This window comes from Jaculus jaculus, chromosome 1, assembly GCF_020740685.1.
Source record: "Jaculus jaculus isolate mJacJac1 chromosome 1, mJacJac1.mat.Y.cur, whole genome shotgun sequence".
Lineage (NCBI taxonomy): Eukaryota > Metazoa > Chordata > Mammalia > Rodentia > Dipodidae > Jaculus > Jaculus jaculus.
Genome location: NC_059102.1, coordinates 319,445,848 through 319,469,100, shown reverse-complemented (window position 1 = coordinate 319,469,100; position 23,253 = coordinate 319,445,848). Strand labels below are relative to the sequence as shown.

The following is a 23,253-nucleotide window of genomic DNA, read 5'->3' as shown; positions in this document are numbered from 1 at the left end:
CCTTCATGCACGCTAGGCAAGCATTCTACCACCTGAGCAACACCTCCAGCCCAGCGCCCACTACAATTCAGAGTAGATGGAGCAGTTGTAGCTCAGTACCTTCTTACAGCCAAACGCGAGCAGATCAGAGTCCTCTGTGATGACGGCCTGGACAATACCAGCTTTGTTAAGATAGGCCAGCTGAGCATCAGCTTCATATGGCGCCACAAGGCAATCCACTCCCTGAGCCCGGGCAGCCTGCGAGAGAAACCCAGTTAATCCCCAGCACAGAACAGCAACCACACGCCCACATGACAGCAACCCTTCCTGAAGTCCTGGCCTTTGAAGTAGCATCTTTCCACTTGTACATTTTACATAATCACATTAATTTTTTTAAAAAAATATCAACTAATAGGGCTGGCGAAATGGCTTAGCGGTTAAGGTGTTTGCTAAGGACCCTAGTCTGATTCCCCCCAGGACCCACGTAAGCCAGATGCACGAGGAGGCACATGTGTCTGGAGTTCATTTGCAGTGGCTGGAAGCCCTGCCATGCCCATTCTCTCTTTTCCTCTCTCAAATAAATAAATAAATAAATAAAAGTTCATTTTTTAAAATATCAACTAATACATTTGAAGAAAAGAAATACTGCTATATATTGAGAAGGAAGTTCTACAAGCTACATAATTATTTCAAATTACAGAAAGCTTTCAGCATATGTTCTAACAGAATATGAGAGATGTGTTTGGATCTTTCAATATACTTATAACGGGTCATCTTGTCAGGCTACAAATCTATTTACCGCAGTCCTGATAACACTAGACTCTAACCACTGGAGTTAAGCTAGCGGAGAATACTTCCTGCAGTCTCTGTTCTCTTGCCTGGCGAGTGTCCTACCTTCATCTCTGGCACCACTACTGTGTCCAGCCAGCACTTCCCCTCCGCCGGAGAACCTTCTTCCTGGGGCTCCCGAGAGCATGTGCTTTCTTCCCATGCCTCCCGCACCCTCACCGCTCCGCCTTCCCTTCTACCCACACACAAAGACAAAGAAATGTCCACAAGACCAACAGCCAGACAATAAGGGTTCGTGTGTGTGGAGGCTGGAGGACAACCTTGGGTGTTGTTCCACATGGATCACCCCACCTCTCTTTAAAACAAACAAACAAAATTTTTGTTTGTATTTATTTATTTGAGAGCAACAGAGACAGAGAATGGGTGCATCAGGGCTTCCAGCCACTGCCAACGAACTCCAGACTCATGAGTCCCCTTGTGCATCTGGCTTACGTAGGTTCTGGGGAATTGAGCCTCGAGGGGGGATCCTTAGGTTTCACAGGCAAGCGCCTAACCGCTAAGCCATCTCTCCAGCCCTCACCCTACCTTTTTTGAGACAGGGTCTCTCACTGGCCTGGAACTCACCAGGTAGGCTAGATTGTCTGGGGATTGGCCCACGTGTCTCCACCTTTCCAGTGCTGGGATTTCAAGCATGCCACCAGGCCTGGCTTCTATGTAGGTTCTGGGGATTGAAGCTGGATCCTCATACATGTAAGACAGGCACCTCACAAGATGAACTGTCTCCCTACTTCCAAGTAAGACTGTATGCTACAAAAATCTGGCACTACATTTACACCACCTTTATCAGGCAATTAGAACACAAAGCCTAACAAAGGGAAAGGGCTGGGATTAAGATTCCCGGGGTAAGGAAATAAGTCTCTAAGCAGAAGCCCTTTCAGAGGGAATCTGCTGTTCCTGAGGCAGTAAGGTGGTCCGACAGATCTCTGACCATCATTCAAGAATGCAGGCAAAGCTGGAGGGGATGGCTTAGCTGTTTAGGCATCTGCCTGCAAAAGTCCAAGGACCCAGTTTCGATTCCCTAGAACCCATGTAAGCCAGATACACACGGTGGCAGATGTGCCTGGAGTTTGTTTGCAGTGGCTAGAGGCCCTGGCGTGCCCAGTCTCTCTCTCTCTAGTTAACAAATTTAAGTATTTAAAAAAATAAAACAAAAGAGAATGCAGGCTGCAGACCTGGTGGCTTATGACTACAATTCCAGCTCTCAAGAGACTGAGGTAGGAGGAGGACTGCAGCCCACCAGGGCCACAGAATGAGTGCCAACCAACCAATAAACAACAACAAAAATGCAAACTGCTCACTGCTGCAGAATGCGTGACAGAGGAATGAGAATGGCAGCTGAGGGCTGACCCTTCCTCTGCAGACAGCAGTCAATGAAGCCTATCTCGCCGCCATACAACGGGAGACTTCTTATGCCATCTTAGGACTTCCCCTGCAAGTCACAGGACTTTTTCCCATAGTGATCCTGTTCTTGTCCCCTTTTCTCAAGGTCTGACCCAGAACAATTTTCTTCCCTGCTTTCCTTGTCCACCTAGCAATTAGTAACTTATAACTTGCTCAGATGTGCCTAACTATTTGTTCATGCAGATGCATTTTTTATTTGCTTACTTTAATGACTTTGTGGGCCATGGCATGCGTGATGTTGACAGAGCGGGTGAAGCATTCCCGGGCTTCAGAGACTTTCCCCTCTCGAAGAAGCTGCTTCCCCTTAAGAAGATTCGTTTGCCGTCTTCTGCAAAGGAAGGATAAGTCGTATGTATGTATGACTCAAAATACCGTAACTATAAATATAGTGATTTTGGAAAAGGCTAGACTTATTTGTAAGTACACATCAGATCTTTGAGCACATTAACCCAGACAAAGAGGAAGAGATGAGACATTATGCAAATGTGTGTGTGTGTGTGTGTGTGTGTGTGTGTATGCACACAACTAATCAGATTTTTCTATAGCATTGCTTAATGTCAAAAGAAAATGCAATACCTAAGATGCTGGTTTTTTTGTTTTGTTTTGTTTGTTTTTTTGTAGATAGGGTCTCACTCTAGCTCAGGCTGACCTGGAATTCACTGTGTAGTCTCAGGGTGGCCTCGAACTCATGGCAATCCTCCCACCTCTGCCTCCCAAGTGCTGGAATTAAAGGCGTGCGCCACCACACCCGGCTGTTCTGTTTTTTTGAGGTAGGGTTTTGCTCTAGCCCAAGCTGACCTACAATTCACCATGTAGTACCAGGTTGGCTTCAAATTCACAATCCACCTACCTCTGCCATCCAAGTAATTTCTTAAGTGTGGTAATAATCTACGATGAGCAGGACATTCAAGGAATTTGATCATGTACTAAGTTATACAAAAATTTCAAAACAACTAAGATTTTAGAAATTTGATGTCATATGGCCTACAGCATCTGACCTTAGCACAATGAAGTTAGATATTGTATGAAATCAACTTACTCTCTCCTTGATCTCTCCACTTCCTTCTTAGAAGGTAAAGTACATCCATCAAATACAAGAATAGGCTTGACTCCATTAGACAATAACATATTTACAAATTTCATACAAAATCCTACATATCTGTGGGGAGGGGGAGAAAATTCATTTAAGTGTTTTGCATCTCTTAAAGGCAATATTTTTGCTTTAAGACAAAATGAGACAATTTTGAAAAGAGAAGAATTTTGCTTTTTAAAACTAAGAAGTTTCCATAGGAAATTGAAACTTGAACCTAGACTTGGGTTCAAATAAGGCCTGGATGGGCTAGGGATTGAATGCTCAGTGGCTAAGGTGCTTGGCTACAAAGCCTAACAACCCGGGTTCAATTCCCCAGCACCCGTATAAAGGCAGAGGAACAGAGTGGTGCATGCATCTGGGGTTCATCTGCAGGGGCTGGAGAGACCCTGGTGTACCCATTCTTTCTCTCTCCCCTTCCCTCCTTTCATCCTTGAAAATAAATATTAAAAAAACAGTCCAGCCTAGGACACTTATGGGTCATGTGATAGGAAGGTACTTGACCCTCTAAGCCTTGGTTTCCTCAAAGAACTTTGAAATCCCTTGATTCTCACATCTTGTTCCAAATCTCATCATTGTTCTTCCAGCTGCATTGAATTGTCTGAAGACAATTAACAAAAGGTCTGCATTTACAATTTGCATAAATTCATAAAGATACATTTTAGCTAAATAATAATAATAAAAGAATAGAAAACATAATCTTGGGCTGGAGAGATGGCTCAACAGTTAAGGCACTTGCCTGTGAGGACTAAGAACCCAGGTTCGATTCCCCAGTACCCACGTAAGCCAGATGCACATGGTGGTGCATTGTCTGGAGTTCATTTGCAGTGGCTAAAGTCCTGGTGCACCCATTCTCTCTCTCTCTAATAAATAAATCATAAACATAAAAATATTGTGTGTGTGTATACCCGTGACAAGAGAACTGCACTGGTACAGATCAGTGACTGTACTTGTTTATTAAACATCATGAGAGCAAATATGAAACTACAGTAAATTTTACAGGACATTTACATTTTGGTTTTGTTCTTTTGTTTTGGTTTTTCGAAGTACGGTTTCACTCTAGTCCAGGATGACCTGTAATTCACTATGTAGTCTCAGGGTGGCTTTGAACTCACAACGAGCCTCCTACCTCTGCCTCCCAAGTGCTGGGATTAAAAGTGTACACTACCACACCTGGCCAGCTTACATTTTTTTAAGTAGAAAAAATATAAGCAGCTGATATCACCCTTTCATTTTATTTCAAGACATCTTTCCAAGTTAGCACACTTGTCAATGTTGATCATAAATGCCTCTCATAGGCTTTTCTAATTTTCTGAGGTGGTGACCATTTCTGGCTAATGTCTGTATCCAAACATGGAAAAGAAAAGGAAAGCCAATTATACCAAATTGGATTTCTCAGTTGCTAGGAGGAAAATTAAAATGCAGGCAGACACTAAATTTTCTAGTTTAATTAATAAGCACTTATTCTAGACAGGGCAGACTCTGTGGATTTCATCTCTCACCCTTCTAGTAGTGAAAGGATATTGCTTATATTTTTAACATTTCCAGTTAACCAACAAAAGTCAAGAATGACCACATCTAGAGACAAAGCTTGTCTCCTCCTATAAAGTAGTAGTCAAAGAAACACTGAATGTAGTAGTGAAAAACTATGGGCTTCTTTTTTAAAAGCTAAAATGGTACTGCTTTATTTTTAGAAACTAAAAAGCTATTCCATACAAAAATGAAAGGAATAAAATCATAATACTTGTGCATATAAACATACATATTCAGTAAATTTTAAAAAAAGGGGACTGGAGAGATGGGTCAGAGGATAAGGCCCTTACCTATCGGTAGGTTCACCTTTGGCTAGTTTTTCAGCACAAGCAATGGCCCCTTTGTGAAGCCAACAGTACGTGTCCACAGCCACCACCCGTCCCTTATACTTTTTCACGTGTACGGGCTCAGAAGCTTCCTTGATGAACTGCAGTAGTCCGTGTATCCCCATAGTGCCAAATTACCTACACAATAAGAAATGAATAGGGTAAAGCAGCAATATTTAAAGCCAACTATACTTGACAAAAAGCTTTATAAAAATAGCCTGGAGGGCTGGAAAAATGGCTTAGCCATTAAGGCACTTCCCTGCAAAGCCAAAGGATGCAGGTTCGATTCCCCAGGACCCACACAATCCAGACAAATATGGTGGTACATGCATCTGGAGTTTGTTTGCAGCGGCTGGAGGCTCTGGCATGCCTGCCCCCCCCCCAATAAATAAATTAAAATATTTTTAAAAAATAGCCCGGAATCCAACAGAGAAACCATTATTTAGTTGATTAACTGGTCTCCTCTATGCCAATTCCCATGGCCTAGAATTACACTGATCAGGAACACTACCTTTGATACCACTGGATAAGTTACTTAATTTTTCCAAATGCTTTTATACTTAGAATCATAACCTATGCTCTTAACATGGCCCTAGACATACAGAGGATGCTAAAAAAAAAACATACTGCGATCACCTTTCTTCTGGGCGTGGTAGTACATGCCTTTAGACCCAGAAGTTGGGAGGCAGGAGGATCACTTTGAGTTTGAGGCCAGCCTGAGGCTGAATAGTGAATTACAGGTCAATCTGGACCTATGTTAAAAAAGAAAAAAAAGCCAGCCAGGCATGGTGGCACACGCTTTTAATCCAAGTGCTCAGGAGGCAAGAGGTAGGAGGATTGTGGTGAGTTCAAGGCCACCCTGAGACTACAGGGTGAATTCCAGGTCAGTCTGAGCTAGATTGAGATCCTACCTTGAAAAACAAACAAACAAACAAAAGCACTGTTAAGAACCTGCAAAACTGAGAGAGCCACCCCATCATACCTCAAAAGGCTGAAACTAAGAACAATTGGTGAAACAAGCAAGGGTGCTGTTTTCTTGGTGAACCAAGTACCAGCACAAGGGTGAAGGATATCAACATAGAGAAAAATCAACTCCTACCAAATCAGAGATCCAGAGACCCAGAGGCCCCCAATACCTCATCACTGAAGCAGACCCAAAATGAACCCAACATGGCTCAGGGAAATTTTGAGGAAGAGGGGGTGGAAAGAATGCCAGAGCCACATGTTGGGTCATGATATGCAGAGACATTTATCCCACCCATAACTGTGGGCTAACTCCAGAATGCATGACCCATATACCTCAACAAGGAGGGGCCAAGGGGAGGGGGTAGGTCACGGATGACCTTAGTAATGGTACCAAATTTACTGTATTCGCTGAGTACAAAACTAATTAATAAAATAAATAAATAATTTTTTTTTTAAAAGGGTGGTAGAACCAAGCATGGTGGTACCTTTAATCCTAGCACTCGGGAGGCAGAGGTAGGAGAATCGCTGTGAGTTCGAGGCCAGCCTGAGACTACATAGTGAATTCCAGGTCAGCCTGGGCTAGAGAGAGACCCTACCTTGAACAACAAAAAGAAAATGAAAAAAAAAAAGTTACCCCCCACTGTTATGGGCCAGGAGGAGGGGGTAGGATGAGGCTAACAATGGTACCAAATTGACTGCATTCACTGAGTACAAAAGTAATTAATAAAAAAAAGAAAGAAAGAAAGAAGAAAGAAAGAAAGAAAGAAAGAAAAAAAGAGAGAACCTGCAAAACTGTGTGTGTGTTAAGGCCTTTACAAAAAGGGATTAAAGAACCACATGCAAAGTTGCCCAGCGGAAACTGAAGTCTGTGGAAAGGTGAGCATTTCAAGAGGAAACTGAAAATAGGCAGAATTACAGAAACAGATCTGTGCTCGATGACAGAAACCCGCTGCCACCACAATGCATCATTCCAAGCACGGGCTGTTCTGGTAATAAACCATGGTGGTGCCCAGCGACAACTTCAAGAGACTGAAACGCTGCGTGTACCCGAGAAGCGAAAACGACGTTCACTGTGCAAGCACAGCCTCAAGAAGCACGCCGCACTTTCCACTCCCTTGTAGCCCCTTGGAGGAAGGCTGGCACTGTCCTTTCTGAAGCAACTAATCCCCTCCACCCTTCCTTACTGGGACTTCAGCCTACAAAGTAAAGGGGCTTGGCAAAGTAAAGGTTGCTCGGCATTTCCTAAAACTAGCCTCTCTTCCGGCGATTAAGACTTCCGAGGAGAAAATACAAGCACACAAGATCAGACACCAGCCTTACCTGTGGACACCATAGGAGGAGTCCGACCGATGCTCTCTGGGCAGTGCTCAAATTCCCGAGGCCCGCCGACTTGAAACCCCGCTCCCAGTCCCTACGGTTCCCTAGGTCTAGAGGGTGGCAGGTCCCTGGACTTCACACACGCGCAGATCGGGGCGCAGACGGTCCTCATGCCAGGCTCCGAGAACAACAGGCCACACGGCGTCCCTACAAACCGCTGTCCTTCATGCTGAGGAAAACGGGCAGCGTAGACACCTCGCGAAGCTCCGGGACGTTTCCTCCACACCCAGTAAGTGTCCACCGGTCAGAAATTCCCGCCCGGCGCAGTAAGCACCGGCGCGCTCCATACGACGCGCAGCAGCTCCCGGCGATCCACCGGCGGCACCGAGCTGACGGAGGCGGCGACTTCTCCGCACACTGGACCTCGGGGACGCGCAAGCCCCGGCCACTGCCTGGGTGGGAAAACACACACGCGTCACCATGCACGAGTGGGGGCACTGCGTGTTTGAAGTTTCTCGGGGATCCCCCCCCTCCCCGGGCCTCCCACCGAGCCCAGCACCGCTCGCGACTCTCCGGGTACCGCGCCGCACGCCGCCGGCCTCGCCTCCCCGGAGCCCCGATGGGAGCCCAGGGACCCCGCTCGCCCTGCCCCGCCAGCCCGCGCGCGAGGGCGGCGCCCACGGGGAACCCGCGACGCCTCACTCACCGGTCCCGGGGCAACCAGAGCCGCGGCGGCGCAGGACACCGGCGAGCAGCCGCCGCCACGCGCGCACCCACGCACTTTTCAATTTGCGCGGGCTCTTCGGGGCCCCGCCCACCGGACGTGACGTCAGCGCGCGGCCCGCACCTCCTCCCCACCCAGACTTCCTCTCAGCCGGGTCCTCCTGAGTCTCTCGGCTTGCTGGGCTCGGCGGTACTCAGCCTGTGGCTCCGCTGCGGCCGCCGCCACCGCCACGGGCGAATCTCTTGAGGATGGAGCCTGTAGGCACCGCTGGACCACCGGGAAACGGCGCCCCGGAAGTTGGACTTTCGTTCTCGCAGGTGCTGCTGGGAGTTGTAGTTCTGCCTTGACCGCCGCGTCTGCGCCAGGTTCCTGCAATCTAAAGAGCGCCGGCCTTTGTGTGGAGGTGTTAACTGTTTTAAACCTAGAAAGAGTCCCGCTGGAATTGGCCGCTCAGTGCCACTCCACATACACATTCCTTCATCTCCCCACTCCCCGCCCCGAGGTAGGGTATCACTCTAGCCAAGGCTGAGCTGGGACTCGCTTTGTAGACCCAGGCTGGTCTTAAACTTACAATTATCCTCCTACCTCTGCCTCCAAATGCGCCACCACGCCCGGCTCTTATTTTATTTTATTTTTCGCTCTCTTCTATTTATTTGCTTGTTTATTTGTTTGTTTGCGTGCCTGTGTGGGCATGCCAGGGCTCCTTGCTGCTACAAATACCAGATGCTTGTGCCACTTCTTGCGTTTCTCTTCTGTGGGCGGCTTGGGAATTGAACCCAGGCTATCAGGCTTTGCAAGCAAGCGACTATTGCCACGGAGCCGTCTTCCCAGAGCCCCTTCATCCTCTTCCTGAAATCTCCCCCTCTGCTGCATACTGGCTCTTCCTGAAATTCCCTTCTTCATAGAAGCCCTGACTACTGGGTTTGTCTAAGCGGAAGTCCTTGGGCTGCTGAGAGTGACAGCATGGAGCTGTCTCGATACCCTGAGTGCTGACAGGAGTCTAGCAAGAGAAAGGAGACAAATACATGCGCTTTGCCACCATGTCTGCGGTTTCCTATGGATATTTTTTCCCCAAGTAAACTCATTTTGGATGGCAACGATGTAGATGGTCACATCCGCATTGTTAACTACTCATTTTCCACGGTGCAGTAACACTAACCCTTTTACTACAAAAGTGAATTTGACTGACGTGCACTCATGTTGAATGTATGCTAAGCATGTACAAGCCCACACTCTGGATCCTTAGAAATGCCTCACAGAGCCAGGCATGGTAGCAATCCAATCAGGAGGCACAGGTAGAAGGACTGCAATGACTTTGAAACCACCCTTAGCCTGCATGGCGAATTCCAGGTCAGCCCAGGCTAGAGTGAGACCCTATCTCAAAAAACAAAACAAAACAAAAAAATTTTTTTTGAGTAGGGTTTCACTCTAGCACAGGCTGGCCTGGAATTCACTATGTAGTCTCAGGGTGTCCTCGAACTCATGGTGATCCTCCTATCTCTGCCTCACAAGTGCTGGTATTAAAGGTGTGTACCACCACGCCTGGTTTCATCCTCATTTTTAAACGTCGAGGCACCTCGCTACATACTGAAGTTAAGCTCAGTTTATGTGAATTTTTTTTCCCATTGCAATAGAATGGTAATCTGTGCTTACCTATTTACCCAGGGTCTGGCTTTATCTGTGAGTGTAGTTAGAGAACTGTTGCCTTTAAAATCAAACAATAAAATGGGCCTTATGGTTACCAAGCTTTAAAGACATGTTGCTTTTTTTTAGGTAGGGATTTGGTCTAGCCAAGACTGACCTGGAATACACTATGTAGGCCTAGGCTAGCCTTAAACTCACAATTATCCTCTTACCTTTACCTCCAAATGCTGGGATTAAAGGTGTGAACCACCATGCTCTGCTAACATGTTGCATTGAAAATGTATATTTTATTATTTACTTATGAGAGAGAGAGAGAAGAAGATAGAGGGAACAGGCAAACCAGCACCTCCAGCTACTGCAAAGGAACTCCAGAAACATGGGCCACCTTGTGCCTCTGGCTTACGTGGGCCCTGAGGAATTGAACCTGGGTCCTTTGATTTTGTAGGTGAGTGCCTTTAACCACTAAGCCACCTCTCCTGCCCGCATGTTGCATTTTGATGGCTATTCAAAGCTAGATTTCCAGTCCTGATGTTATCCACCTCTAGATCACTTCTTCTTAGTTGACATTTTAAAAATCGCTAATTTTAGATGTCACACAGCTGAGCAGTACACTGTAAGTAGAAGACACCTCCAGCTGAAGCCATCTAGATGTGATTAAGACATTTCCCAGCAAAGGAATCTCATCAGCCTCTATCCTCCTGCCATCCCTCTCGTTCCTGCCCTCACTGCCACTGTCTTGAGCCATCCACGTGTCTCTTTGGTATGGTGGCTGGCACAGCTGCACTTGCTTGGGAGGCAACTACTGCCATTGTCCACCTCCTTCTACTGCTACTGATGCAATGAGGGTTAGAGTCCATAAAGACACAGGAGATCCCCAGACCCACGGACCCCAGCTTATGGGTGCTTGTCCAAGTTAGCAAAGAATTGAAGACAATAACAAAGAGAGGGGTAAAATATGAATTATAAGGTTTATTTTAAGCAGAGTTAGGATACAGAGGAAAGGCTAGCAGGGAAGCCCAAGGAAAAAATATATTCTCCCCCTAGATCCGCTGGAAATGGGGAGGAGAGATGGCGAGAATCTCCTTCATCTCAAGGCATCTCCAGCGAAGAAGACTCTGGAGAAGAGGCTTACACTAACATGGGGCCAGAAAGGTCGAAGAAGATGCGGTAAAGGACTCAGAGCTTAGGGAGTTCACACATGTAGAAAAGCAAGAAAGTACCGCAGAACAAGGCAGGACAGTGCACAGATGAAAAGAAATCTTGGGCTGCAGAGATGGCTTAGTGGTTAAGGCGCTTGCCTGCCAAACCTAAGGAACCAGGTTGGATTCCCCAGTACATAAGTCAGATGCATAAGGTGGAACGTGCATCTGGAGTTTGTTTGCAGTGGCTAGAGGCCCTGACAGGACCTATTCTCTCTCTCTGTCTTTCTCCTTCCCACACATGCACTTGCAAATAAATAAAAAATAAATTTAAAAAGTTATAAACTGGGCATGGTGGCTCATGCCTCTAATTTCAGCTCTTGAGAGGCAGAGATAGGAGGATTGCCATGAGTTTAAAGCCACTCTGAGATTACATAGTGAATTCCAGGTCAGTCTTGGCTAGAGTAAGGCCCTATCTCAGGAAAAAAAAAAAAAAATTCAAATGAGGGATCAAGTATTTGTTGAGAAGCATCGTTCTACCCAGTTCTAGTATATGCTTTGAAATTCCTTGGATCAGCCAAAAATAAGACACACTTGAGGATATCTGACAGTTACACCAAAATCAAAAAGGCACCTATTCCAGCCTCATTAATTCAGGAGGTTGCTCTGTGCTTCACTAGACATCCCACTACATTATTGGTTGCAGTGTTTGAAGGCTATCTATAAAGTAAAAATAGAAAACTTTAGTTAACAAAATATTTCATTGAATTTTACTCTGTGGGAGAATGAAATCATTTTAATCAGTTTGTGCAGCAATATTTTGCCCCATTAATCTCTCTCTCTCTTTCTGTGTGTGTGTTGCTGGGAACTGAGTCGAGATTTTCATGGTCAGTAGGCAAATAACCACCGAGCTATATTCCCAGCCAACTCCATGTCTCTAGAAGGCCAATCCATTCCTGGTTGGTAGTGTGGATGGAGGACCCAGAGAATTGACTTCAAAGAGTACGAGATCAAATTCTGCAGACAAAATATGCGTTAGTTTTAAAAGTTAATACCAGATCTTGATGATGTGTTATTAAATTTTGACAGGCCGTAAGCTTTCAGCTCAAGACTCAGTTCTGGTGGTTCTTGTTCTAGAAGTCTTCCCTGAGCTCGATATGAGTTTGTTGAGCATCCAAACATCCTCTGGTGACTTCTTTGTCACTCATCACCTCTCATTCTACTTGATTTTGTCCCTAATCAGAAAACTCTTTGAGGAAAACATGGTAGATTTAGCAAATCTGAATAAAAACAAACAACAACTCTTTTTAGTGTATATCTGATGCAGTCTTTAGGATTATGCCAAACAAAAATCAGTAGAAGTAAATGATGCCCCATACTTCTGGATTGATGCTAACTGAAGACTACATGATTACAGTCATACATGTTTTACAGCTCATGGAAGTGGATATAGGCATGAAGCCTATAGGCTTGAGCGTGTGTGCCCAGCGGGGAGAAGATGGGGATCAAGAATTGGGGGCTGGAGAGATGGCTTAGCGGTTAAGCGCTTGCCTGTGAAGCCTAAGGACCCCGGTTCGAGGCTCGGTTCCCCAGGTCCCACGTTAGCCAGATGCACAAGGGGGCGCACGCGTCTGGAGTTCGTTTGCAGAGGCTGGAAGCCCTGGCACACCCATTCTCTCTCTCTCCCTCTATCTGTCTTTCTCTCTGTGTCTGTCACTCTCAAATAAATAAATAAAAATAAAATAAAATAAAATAAAATAAAATAAAATAAAATAAAAAAGAATTGGGATAAGATAGCTGGGCTTGGTGGTGCACGCCTTTAATCCTAGCACTTGGGAGGCGGAGATACAAAGATCCTTGTGAGTTTGAGGCCACCCTAAGACTACATAGTCAATTCCAGGTCAGTCTGGGCTAGAGTGAGACCTTACCTCAAAAAAACAAACAAACAAACAAACAAAAAGAATTAGGATAAGACTGTCCACCATGACACATCCCACCCCTACCATATCTGCTAGGACACGGGAGAAACTGCTGGAGAAGTGACAACATGAGCTCTTACTGCTGGCTCGACAGCCAGTCCCAGGTTGATGGTGACAAACACGTGATCAATCAAAACCTATCAAAATAGAAGTCCAGAGGCTACAGAGAACTCAACACTAAATCAGACTGCCCACAGGCGTGCTGTGGCTCGGGGAACATCGCAGAACATGGGGTGGAAGGATTGTAAGAGCCACTGAGTGGGTAGGACTATCCTGAGGCATTGTCCCCAGCTACCCCACAGGGACGGACTGAGGCCTTCATGACCACAGTGATTACCATCACCCCACTGAGGAGGATCTCCAGGGTAATGGGAGCTGGGGCAAGGGGATAAGGAGAATAACCCAACCTATTATAATCAATATAAAATAAAAATTAATATTAAAAAAAAGAATTAGGGTGAGTCAGACCTGTAACCCTGGCACTCAGCTGAGAATTGAGGGTTTGAGGTCACTAGGTGATACTTGAAGTCACTCTGAGACTCCCTTTAAGAAAACAAAACAAGCAAACAAACAAACAAAAAATACCTTAACAGTTAAGGGACTTGCATGCAAAGCCAAAGGACCCAGGTTTGATTCTCCAGGATCCATGTAAGCCTGAGGCATAAGGTGGCACATGCATCTGGAGTTCATTTGCAGCGGCTAGATGCCCTGGCATACCCATTCTGTCTCTCTGTCTCTTTCTCTTGAAAGAGATTCCTCTTGGCATTCTTTGTCTATATTTTTGTATATAATATTAAGACTTTTTCCTGTTTTTAAAATATTTTATTTTTCTTCACAAGTCCCCATGTAAACCCAGATGCACAGGGTGGTGCTTGTACCTAAGTTCATTTCTAAGATACTAATAAGTTGCACACTGTATGTTTGTTCCTGAAGGAATTACTAGTATCATGGAAGTAAAATGTAAGAGTGTGACAATGTTTTTACCTATTATTTTAAAAAAAGAGGTTTAGTAAAACCCTTTCATGTTGAGGAATATGGAAACAGGCTGTCATAAAGTGCTGATGGCTGAAATTTCTAATCCTTTCATGAAGGGCATCCTGGGTTTATATATCAATGACATAAAAGAGACAAACCCTTTTGGTTTTTTGAGGTAGGGTATCGCTCTAGCCCAAGCTGACCTAAAATTCACTATGTAGTTTCAAGCTGGCCTTAAACTCACTATGATCTTCTTTCCTTTTCCTCCCGAGTGCTGGGATTAAAGACATGTGCCACCATGCAAGGCTTGAACCCCTTTTTAACACAATATTATTTATTTATTTATTTATTTATTTATTTATTTATTTATTTATTTATTTGAGAGAGGGAAAGAGGCAGACTGCGAGAGATCAGGCGTGCCAGGGCTTCCAGCCACTGCAAACGAACTCCATATGCCACCTTGTGCCTCGGGCTTACGTGGATCCTGGGGAATTCTTTGGCTTGGCAGGCAGGTGCCTCAACCACTAAGCCATCTCTCCAGCCCTTGAACCCTTTTTAAAAATGTATTTGTCAACTTTATTTCCTTGAGAAAGCACACAAGAGAGAGAGAGGGAGAGATATAATGGGCACTTCAGGGTCTCTAGCCACTGCAAATTAACTTCAGGCACATGCACCACTCTGTGAATCTAGGTTTCTGTGGGTACTGGGGCATTGAATCTGGGTCCTCAGGCTTTGCAGGCAAGTGCCTTAAGAGAAGTTAATTAAAATAAATTCATATATAGACATTAAAAATGAATGAGTAACATTAGAAGGATATGTCATATGACTCAAGTAGAAATACTAGCTAAGGATAGTGAAATAGTTGCTAGAAACGTCTTTGTAGATGCTGTTCGTTAGGAGCCAGAGCATTACAGAAGACGCAGGAGAAGAGAAAGGTGGCCAGGAATCCCATTAAGGCCGCCTGATGGCTTTGAGGATGTACGATGTGCAAGTTAAACAGATGTGTGTGAGAGACTGTTCCGCTCCTTTTCTGCCTTATAAGGTCATTTCAGCTGAAGGAATTTATGATGAGCACAGCCAACTCCTTTTCCAGCACAAATGCGCTTTGTAGAACTATTATTTTCTTCCTCAAAGGGGATTTCTAAGTGATTCTGATCATTTCTGGGAATCTCCATAGCAGCATTTCACCTGTGCCAGTCATTCCTGAACAGACAGTGTCATTTGCAGAGCTACTGGAGATGGGCTTATAAAGCGGTATGGAGAATAAGGTATTTCTGCCTGGTTTATGCAAGCCCAGAAGTGCTATCTATCTAGAGATTCTATACTGCCTTATGGGTATTCTGGTATTAAAAACTCAATCTAATGCCTAACAGATACATTGTGTGGCCAAAGATCTAGTCTCCCATGTACAGAAGGAGCTCAGTCTGGCATGGGGAGCTGGCTCAGCAATTAAAGGTGTTTGCTTGAAAAGCTTTATGGCCTGGGTTCAATTCCCCAGCACCTGCATAAAGACAGTTGCACAAAGTGGCACGTGCATCTGGAGTTTGTTTGCAGTGGCAGGAGGCCCTGGTGTGCCCATTCTCTCTCTTTATCCTTGCAAATAAATAAATGAAATATATATATAGACAAACCAGATGTTTATGGTGTATATAGAGGAGGAATACAACTCTTGAAGAACTCTGATAGCTAATGAACTCAGATTTAATTCTGGAAGATAAACTGGGTCTATCATTCTGACAGTGGGCAATGGCCTTACTGGACATCATTAAGGCACAGGCGAGCAGTGCATGCCAAGGGTAGAGAAGAGCTTCCAGAGGAGGAAGGAAAGAGACACATCAAGAAGCATGTAGACACTGGTATGACATTGGGGCAGCCATCCTCACCAGCCATGGGTTAAAACTTCCTCACCAAAAATCATAGAATCGGGGCTGGAGAGATGGCTTAGTAGTTAAGGAGGCCCTGGCACATGCATTCTGCCTGTCTCCATCTTTATATGCCTCTCTCTCAAATAAATAATAATAAATTTGTAGAATAGGGCTGGAGAGTCGGCTCAGCGGTTAAGGCACTTGCCTGCAAAGCCTAACGACTTGGGTTCAATTCCCCAGTACTCGCAGCAAGATACGCAAAGTGGAGCATGCCTCTGGAGTGTTTTTGCAGGCTAGTGGCCCGAATTTTCCTATTTTTCCCCTCTCTCCCCACATTTTCTGCTTATAAAAACATATTTTTTTAAAAAAAATCATAGCATGGAAGTGAAAGATACACATCTTATTACAGACAAAGACAGAGATTTCTAGAAGCCTTTGTATTTCAGAAAATCATCACTTTTTAATTTCTGCATTAGCAAGTTATACCATGACCTAGTAATACTTTCTGAAAGCTAAATGAAACAGATGCTTTGAAAATTCCTATTAATATGGGAAGTTGCTTCATAATCAAACAAAAAGAAAGGTCAGAAAAATGTTGTCCAGTATGGAGAGGGAAAGAGTCCAGACTTCAGGGCTGTGGAAATGAAGAGAGCTGTGGGGCAGAGCAGGATCCAGAGGCGTTCAGCTTCGCGGGATAAATTCCCCTCCAGCCTTTCACTCACTTGCTCCACAGCTACTCAATGAGTACGTTCCAGGCGCCTCGCTCCTCACAGGGTTTACCAATATCATGGTTCCCTAGTACTTTGATGCCCTAGTTTGCCAGAACTTTTAATATATATTATTTAAGGGTGTGAAACAAATCTTTCCCAATCAATCTCCATTCTGCCACGGGTCCCTCTTCCCGCCAAAGCAGATTTAACTCTTGTTACAGCTCTAAGGTGCTCTTTCTGGGTTGGCGCCCTTTGAGTTCATACCAAGCTGTGTGGTGCTTTGAGGCTCTCTCCCCGCTGGTTCCTGAGCATCAAAGACCCAAGGAGAAGCATCCTCGTCTGTATTCAGAGTCCTGAAGGCATGTCTTGTCCGCTTGAAGCTCCCTGTGAATGTTGACTATTAGGTCATGTTTGGTTCTGTTTACAGGTCTGTGATGCTGGCAGCCTCAGTTTCCTGGCCTGTGAAATGGACATGCCATGCTTTCTGCCTCACAGACTTGCCGTGAGAAGCACAGGAGTCGCCCTGTGAGTGTAGGTGCCTGGGGTGACATGGGCCTTTCAAGCATTTAGCACTTCCTGTCCTGGTAACAGCCTTTCCTTTTGGGAAATCACCTCTGGGGGGGGTGAGACTGAGTTGTATTAAGTCTCCTTCTGCCCCTTCCCTTAAATCTGCTTTTAAGGTTGGCTTGCCCATGGCTGGATCAGTTACAGCTAGGGTATGCTTCTTACTAACATAATCAGGAGACGCTCTTTTCTTCTACAGTTTCGGTTAACTTCTTCTTTTCTGGGACAAAACTCCTGACCAGAAGCAGCTTTGGGGAGCAAAGAGTTTATTTCAGGCTTCCAGTTTCACCATGGCAGGGAAAGCATGGCAGAGCGGAGGCTGGGCACCACCTCTTGTCACACCAGCTGAGAGGGAGCAGAAAGAGTGAGCAAGTTCTCAACACCCAGAGGGCTGCACCAGTAACCCCAAAGGTCCACCCTTAGAGACACAGCTCCTCTAGCAAGGCTTCCCCTCCCAAAAGCTCCACAACCTTCCCCAATTGCTGCCAGTTGGGGACCAAGTATTCAAAACACATGAAGCTGGGGGGACATTTCACATTCAAATAACAAGAAGCAACTAAGGCATTAGGATCTGAGCTGGAAGGATTGTCCCTCTGCATAGCCTGTCTGGAAATACTCAGTTCTCAAAGATTCCTAAAAAAAATTAATTTTAAGACATGTTATTACTTTATGCAGCACGAAGAATGAGGAAATGTAAGAAGAAATTGTAAATTACATCAGCTTCAGCCATGCAAAAAGAATAGAGAAGTACAATTTTTGTATCGATACAATGTGATAAAACATCAGCATAGAAAAAAAATACAAAAGAAATAATATCTAGTGTCAATGATACCATTTCTTCTCTGAGACCCAACTATGCTGAAATCCCTGAACTTCTCAGGTACACGAGGTGTTTGCTTGTTAGGACTGCGGTATCAGTACCGCAGACTTCACAGACCAGCCACAGGAATCTGTTGTCCTGCACTTCCGAGGTTGCACGTTGCCGCAGGTGAGGTGTCAGAGGGGGCTTCTTCCTGAGGCTGCAAAGAAGCATCTGTCTTGGCCTGTAGATGCCGCTCTCCTCCCTGTGTCTCAATTGGGTGTCTGTCCCTGTCCCTACTTCCATTTCTTATAAATCATAGCATTAGGGTCCCCCTGCTGGTGACTTCACTTTGAATGGACTATGAATACCCTTTCTTCAAAAAAAGGTCACATTCTGAAGTGATGGGGTTGGGACTCTCACATAGTTTTAGAGGGAAACACAATTCAATCCAGAACCCACGGAAAGTTGTTTTTTGTTTTTTTAACAGAAACCAGTCTCAGGAAAGTAAACATTCTCTGAAATCCAAGTAATTTTTAGAAGTGGATGGTAATACACGTAGACACAATTTTAATTTCAGCAGTTCTGTTCCTTGGAGCTGTTCTTGAGGCTCAGGAGGAGCATGATCCAGGTTCTCACATGAATTAGGTCATTCTGAATGAAAATGGACAACTATGAACATTTATTATTTAAAAATTCTAAAGGATGTAGCATGAGATTTAGCAAAGAACAGTAACCTAAGGGTGAATGAAAATATCCTTTTTAGATAAGAGACCCTCACTCACTCCTTGCTCAGTGTGTTGAATGAGGAATTAAATGATGCTGGAGCCCAAATCCTCCCCATGGGTGACACAGGGGAAGGTCGGCCCTTGCTATGAAGTCATGGGGAAGAGCAGATGAAAACTGTGTGTGAAAGCTCTTGGCAAGCTATAAATCATGAAACATGGCTAAGTTCTGCAAGCTTTGTTCACTTAACGGAGTCATACGAGCCAAATCCTATTCTACGTACTTTATATACGGTATCTCATTCGATTTTTGTAATCTGAGGACCCAGTCCACTTAGTTCTGCATTTTACCCTAGTTTAGAACTGAAGAAACTGAAAAGTAAAGATAAACCAGCTTTTTGTAAAGTCAGCCAGTAAGCAATATAGTCCAGATTTGAGGCCAAGCAAAGTCTGTATCCAGTCCTTAAACTCTTAACCAAGCAAAGCAATCTATAAGTAATAATAGATGGGGCCTGGGATGAGGTTCAGTTAGAAGGGTGCTTGACTAGCATGTGTGATAGCCTTGGCTTCAATCCTCAGCACTACATGGAACTAGACAAGGTAACACATGCCTTTCATCCCAGCCCTCAGGAGTTAGAGGCAAGTGAATGAGAAGTTCAAGGTCATGCTTAGCTACCAAGTGAGTCTGAGGCCAACCTGGGCTACATGAGACTCCATTTCAAAAAAAAAAAAAACAAAGAGAGAGAAAGAGGATAATAATAGATGAAATCTGTTAACATATAAATGTAGATATGCATATGAATCACAAAAGAACAGTGGCAGAGCTGGTCACAGATGTCTCAGTGAAAATACTTATTAGGTTTTAAATGGTAGGATTAAAGCATGTGTTTATTCTCTGCTTCTGAAAATAGAACTGCTGGCTGAGTAAGTCCCCTGGAGGCTGAAAGACCAATAAGTGGACAGAGATTCATTACCATGTCACTCTGAGAGCAGCTGCTGCCTGCGGAGCCTGGCCCTTGCAGAAGGACCATTGTGCTTCCGTGTGACTCCATCTTGCCTTTTTACTCACTAAGCATTCTGTTGCTGGTCGGCTTCTCATCCAGTGGATGGGTTGAGGTCTGTTTCCTCGTTCTGGGTTATGTTTCCCTGAGTTTTCTACAGATACATCCCTTCTGGCTATCTGCTGAATGAATGTCCTTCATCAGTTTACCTCCTTGGGACAGATTATTCTGTTATCCTATTGCAAGTCATTTTTCCAGTAAACTCAAAAGGACTGCATCTATTGTACGCCTATGTCCTAGACCAAAGCTAGCCAGGAAAGTGCTTTTTCTGTTTTTTAATAAAAACAACACTGAAACATGCAAGTACTACACTAGTGAATTCTCATGGGCTGTGACAAGGTTGTGGTGTTGCTGGCAGTCATTACAGAGTCAATTAGTTGCTCCAATAGCAGGAAGAACCACTTTTTCAGCCTCAGCCACTGGACCTGGAGTGTATAATTTATTAAAGATTGTATGTAAGAATGAAGATTATGGGACAGGGGAGATGGTTCAGTGGATAAAATGTTTGCCACATAGGTGTGAAGATGGGAATATGGATCCCTACCACCCACATAAAAGCCAGGCAGCTAGTTGATCTACCTCTAATCCCAGGACTCAGGAGGCAGAGACAAGGGAATCTGGGGTGAGCAGGCTAGCTAGCTTAGGTAAGAGAGTGATCTCTGGGTTCAGCTGAGACCCTGTCCCAATACATATAGTAAATAGAATAATCAAGAAGATACTATCGACTTCTGGCACTAATGCCTGCATGTGTGGGCACCCACACACATGTGAACATGCATACATACCACATACAGGCAAAAAAAAAAAAAAAGACTGAAAATTTAAAAAAGAAATAAAACAAAAAAAAATTTGAAGATTAGGTTAGTGCTGTGGTTTGGATGAAGTTTGTTCCAAGCAAGTCATGTTTGGGGACTTTGGTCACTAACATGGCCAACCAGAGTAAGACGTGACAGAAGGGTTTATTAGCAGAATTCTTGTGAATTGAAGTTGTTTCAGAAGCCAGGCCCATATCAAACATTCTACAAAGATGACTGACTAGTTAAAACTGTGGACAGCTGAACATTGCTGGTCCAGGAACAAATTATCTTGGGCTATTTCAGACCCGTAAATAGCCATTTATTACCCCCGTGTGTGACTAAGCACCCTGTGACTGGCAGGAAAACCCCTTTATGGAACAGACTTCTAGCATCCACCATCTCCGAGGCTGAAAGTTCCACCAAAGAACATCTGAGACCAGGTTTCCCTGTTTTGCTGTAACGTGCCTACCTGAAGTACCCTTCAATTTGTTTTTCTGAATGTTTAAAAGATTTATTATTGATTTAAGAGAGGAAAAAGACAGACAGAGTAAGTATGGAGGCACCAGGGCCACCTGCCCCTGCAAACAAACTCCAGTGGCATGTGCCTGTTTGTGCATCTGGCTTTACGTAGGTATTGGGGAATTGAACCCAGGACCATCAAGCTTTACAAGCAGGCTCCTTTAACCATGAAGCCATCACTTCAGCCCTCCACCAGTATATTTTAAAAATACCTTGATTTATGACTTTCTTTGTTCTGTTACTATAAAAACCTCATGAAACGGTTACCATGTTGGAGCATGGTATGTGGGGTAACCTAAATCTGTGTCCCTGGGCCATGGTCACTCATATTTGGCTCCAGAACGAACTCTCTTACTCTGTTTGAGGTGAGAGCTGTGTTGTTTGTTTATTTATTTAGAGTAGGGATGTCTTGGGGTCTCTTGCCACTGCAGATGAACTCCAGATGCATGTGCCACTTTTTGCATCTGGCTTTATGTGTATACTGGGGAAATGAACCTGGGCTGGTAGGCTTTGCAAGCAAGCACTTTTAACCACTGAGCCACTTCCCCATCCTGAGAGCTGTGTTTTTGAAGGGGCAGAACAAAGCTAGATCTAGGGAGTTATTACCAACAGGCAGGGCGGCCCCTCGCAACTCTGGATTCCTACCTCACCACGTGGTATCTCCCTCTTGCACATGTTCCCCCAAGATGCCTTAGCCATGCAGAGATGTAGTCAGAGCCTCCACTGACATCTCATTCGCACTATCACCATGCACTTGGATCTCCAAAACTGTAAAATTAATAAGCTTCTTTTCTTTACAATTTCACCTAGCTTCAGATCTTTTGCTTTAGCAATGGAAAATAGATAAATACACTTGGATATGATCCCAGGGGATCTGTCCAACTCATTTATCTCAAGCTTACCTGAAACGAACTTTGACGGCCAGAGTTGGAACACATGGAAGCATTATTAATAACAGCCCAAATCTGGAAGCCAGTCAGACATCTATCCATAGTAGAATGAATAAGTTGCAATGTATTTACATAATTGAATTCTACATGAAAATGAAAAACATACATTCTCTCAATAATAGGAAGGGATTTTGCAAATACAATGTTAAGTTTCAAAAGCCAAATGCTAAACAGTAACCCCAGAAAGTCTCAGTTGAGATTAATGCCTGCTATCTTCCAAATTCCACAGCCATTATAGCTTGTTACCAACTGGACGGAGTGTTCCTCCTCCCCTGTGGCGGATACTCACTGTTCCCTGGGTAACCATCCCCCAGTTGTCATAGTGAAGGATACAGGCTGATGGAGTCAGATCCAGTTTGACTCACATTTGATTCACACCATATAATGACCTCAGGACCATCACAGCCTTACCTGCTTTGTTCTGCTTTGGTTTTTCTCTTGCCAATGAGGTGATGACTGGCACCTTGCCAAGCTGCTTTGAGAATTCCAAGAGGAGACACATGACTACCAGGGTAGATTCTAAGTAAATGTCCTTCTTCTCCCTAAATCATCCTAGCAAAAGAAACTTAAATCATTAGGAAGGGTAAGCTACAGACTGATAGCTTTAAAGATGCTAATATGATCTTCTGTCTTTGTCTTTCCATGGGTAAATTTGCATAGTAGCTACCCATACCTAGCGGCTAAAAGCACAGACTAGACTGAGTTCAGATCCCTTTGTACCTCAACCATCACATCCATAACATTGGGATAAAAAGTGTGACAAGCCCATGGTTTTCATATGAGTGTTAAATGAGTTAAGAATGTGGAGTATATACAACAAACTTGAAACATACTAGTGTTGGAACGCAGGCACTCATCCTCAGGCTTACTATTAAACAGATATTGATGCCCGTATTGTAATCCCCTGAAAAAATAGCTTTGTTACATACCTATGACAATTTCTCTAAAATCTATGCATTTTGGTACCAGCTAGATACTTTTTCAGATATTCTTAATTCTTTGTAAATGTATTACATAATGGTTTAATTTTTTGCAGTTAAAAAAAAACCAAGATATTTAAAAACATGTTCCTGGGCTGGAAGAATGGCTTAGTGGTTAAGCGCTTGCCTGTGAAGCCTAAGGACCCTGGTTCGAAGCTTGTTTCCCTGGGACCCACGTTAGCCAGATGCACAAGGGGGCACACACATCTGGAGTTTGTTTGCAGTGGCTGGAGGCCCTGGTGCACCCATTCTCTCTATTTCTCTCTATCTGCCTCTTTCTCTGTCTGTTGCTGTCAAATAAATAAAAATAAAAATAAAAACAAAAAAATACTTTTAAAGACATGTTCACTTCACAGTGAGA

General features: G+C 44.4%; 1 protein-coding gene across 1 annotated transcript in view; it reads right to left on the bottom strand.

The window, feature by feature from the left end:
* Window positions 1–7,903, bottom strand: part of Exo1 (exonuclease 1) — a 28,817-nt gene extending 20,914 nt beyond the window's left edge. The window contains exons 1-5 of the mRNA XM_004653275.2: window positions 7,465–7,903; window positions 5,143–5,316; window positions 3,269–3,388; window positions 2,434–2,557; window positions 100–237 (exon numbers count right to left, since the gene is read on the bottom strand). Coding sequence (XP_004653332.2) covers window positions 100–237; window positions 2,434–2,557; window positions 3,269–3,388; window positions 5,143–5,303 — 543 coding nt within the window. The 5' untranslated portion in view covers window positions 5,304–5,316; window positions 7,465–7,903. The remainder of the gene's footprint in view (window positions 1–99; window positions 238–2,433; window positions 2,558–3,268; window positions 3,389–5,142; window positions 5,317–7,464) is intronic.
* Between the last annotated feature and the right edge of the window lie 15,350 nt (window positions 7,904–23,253).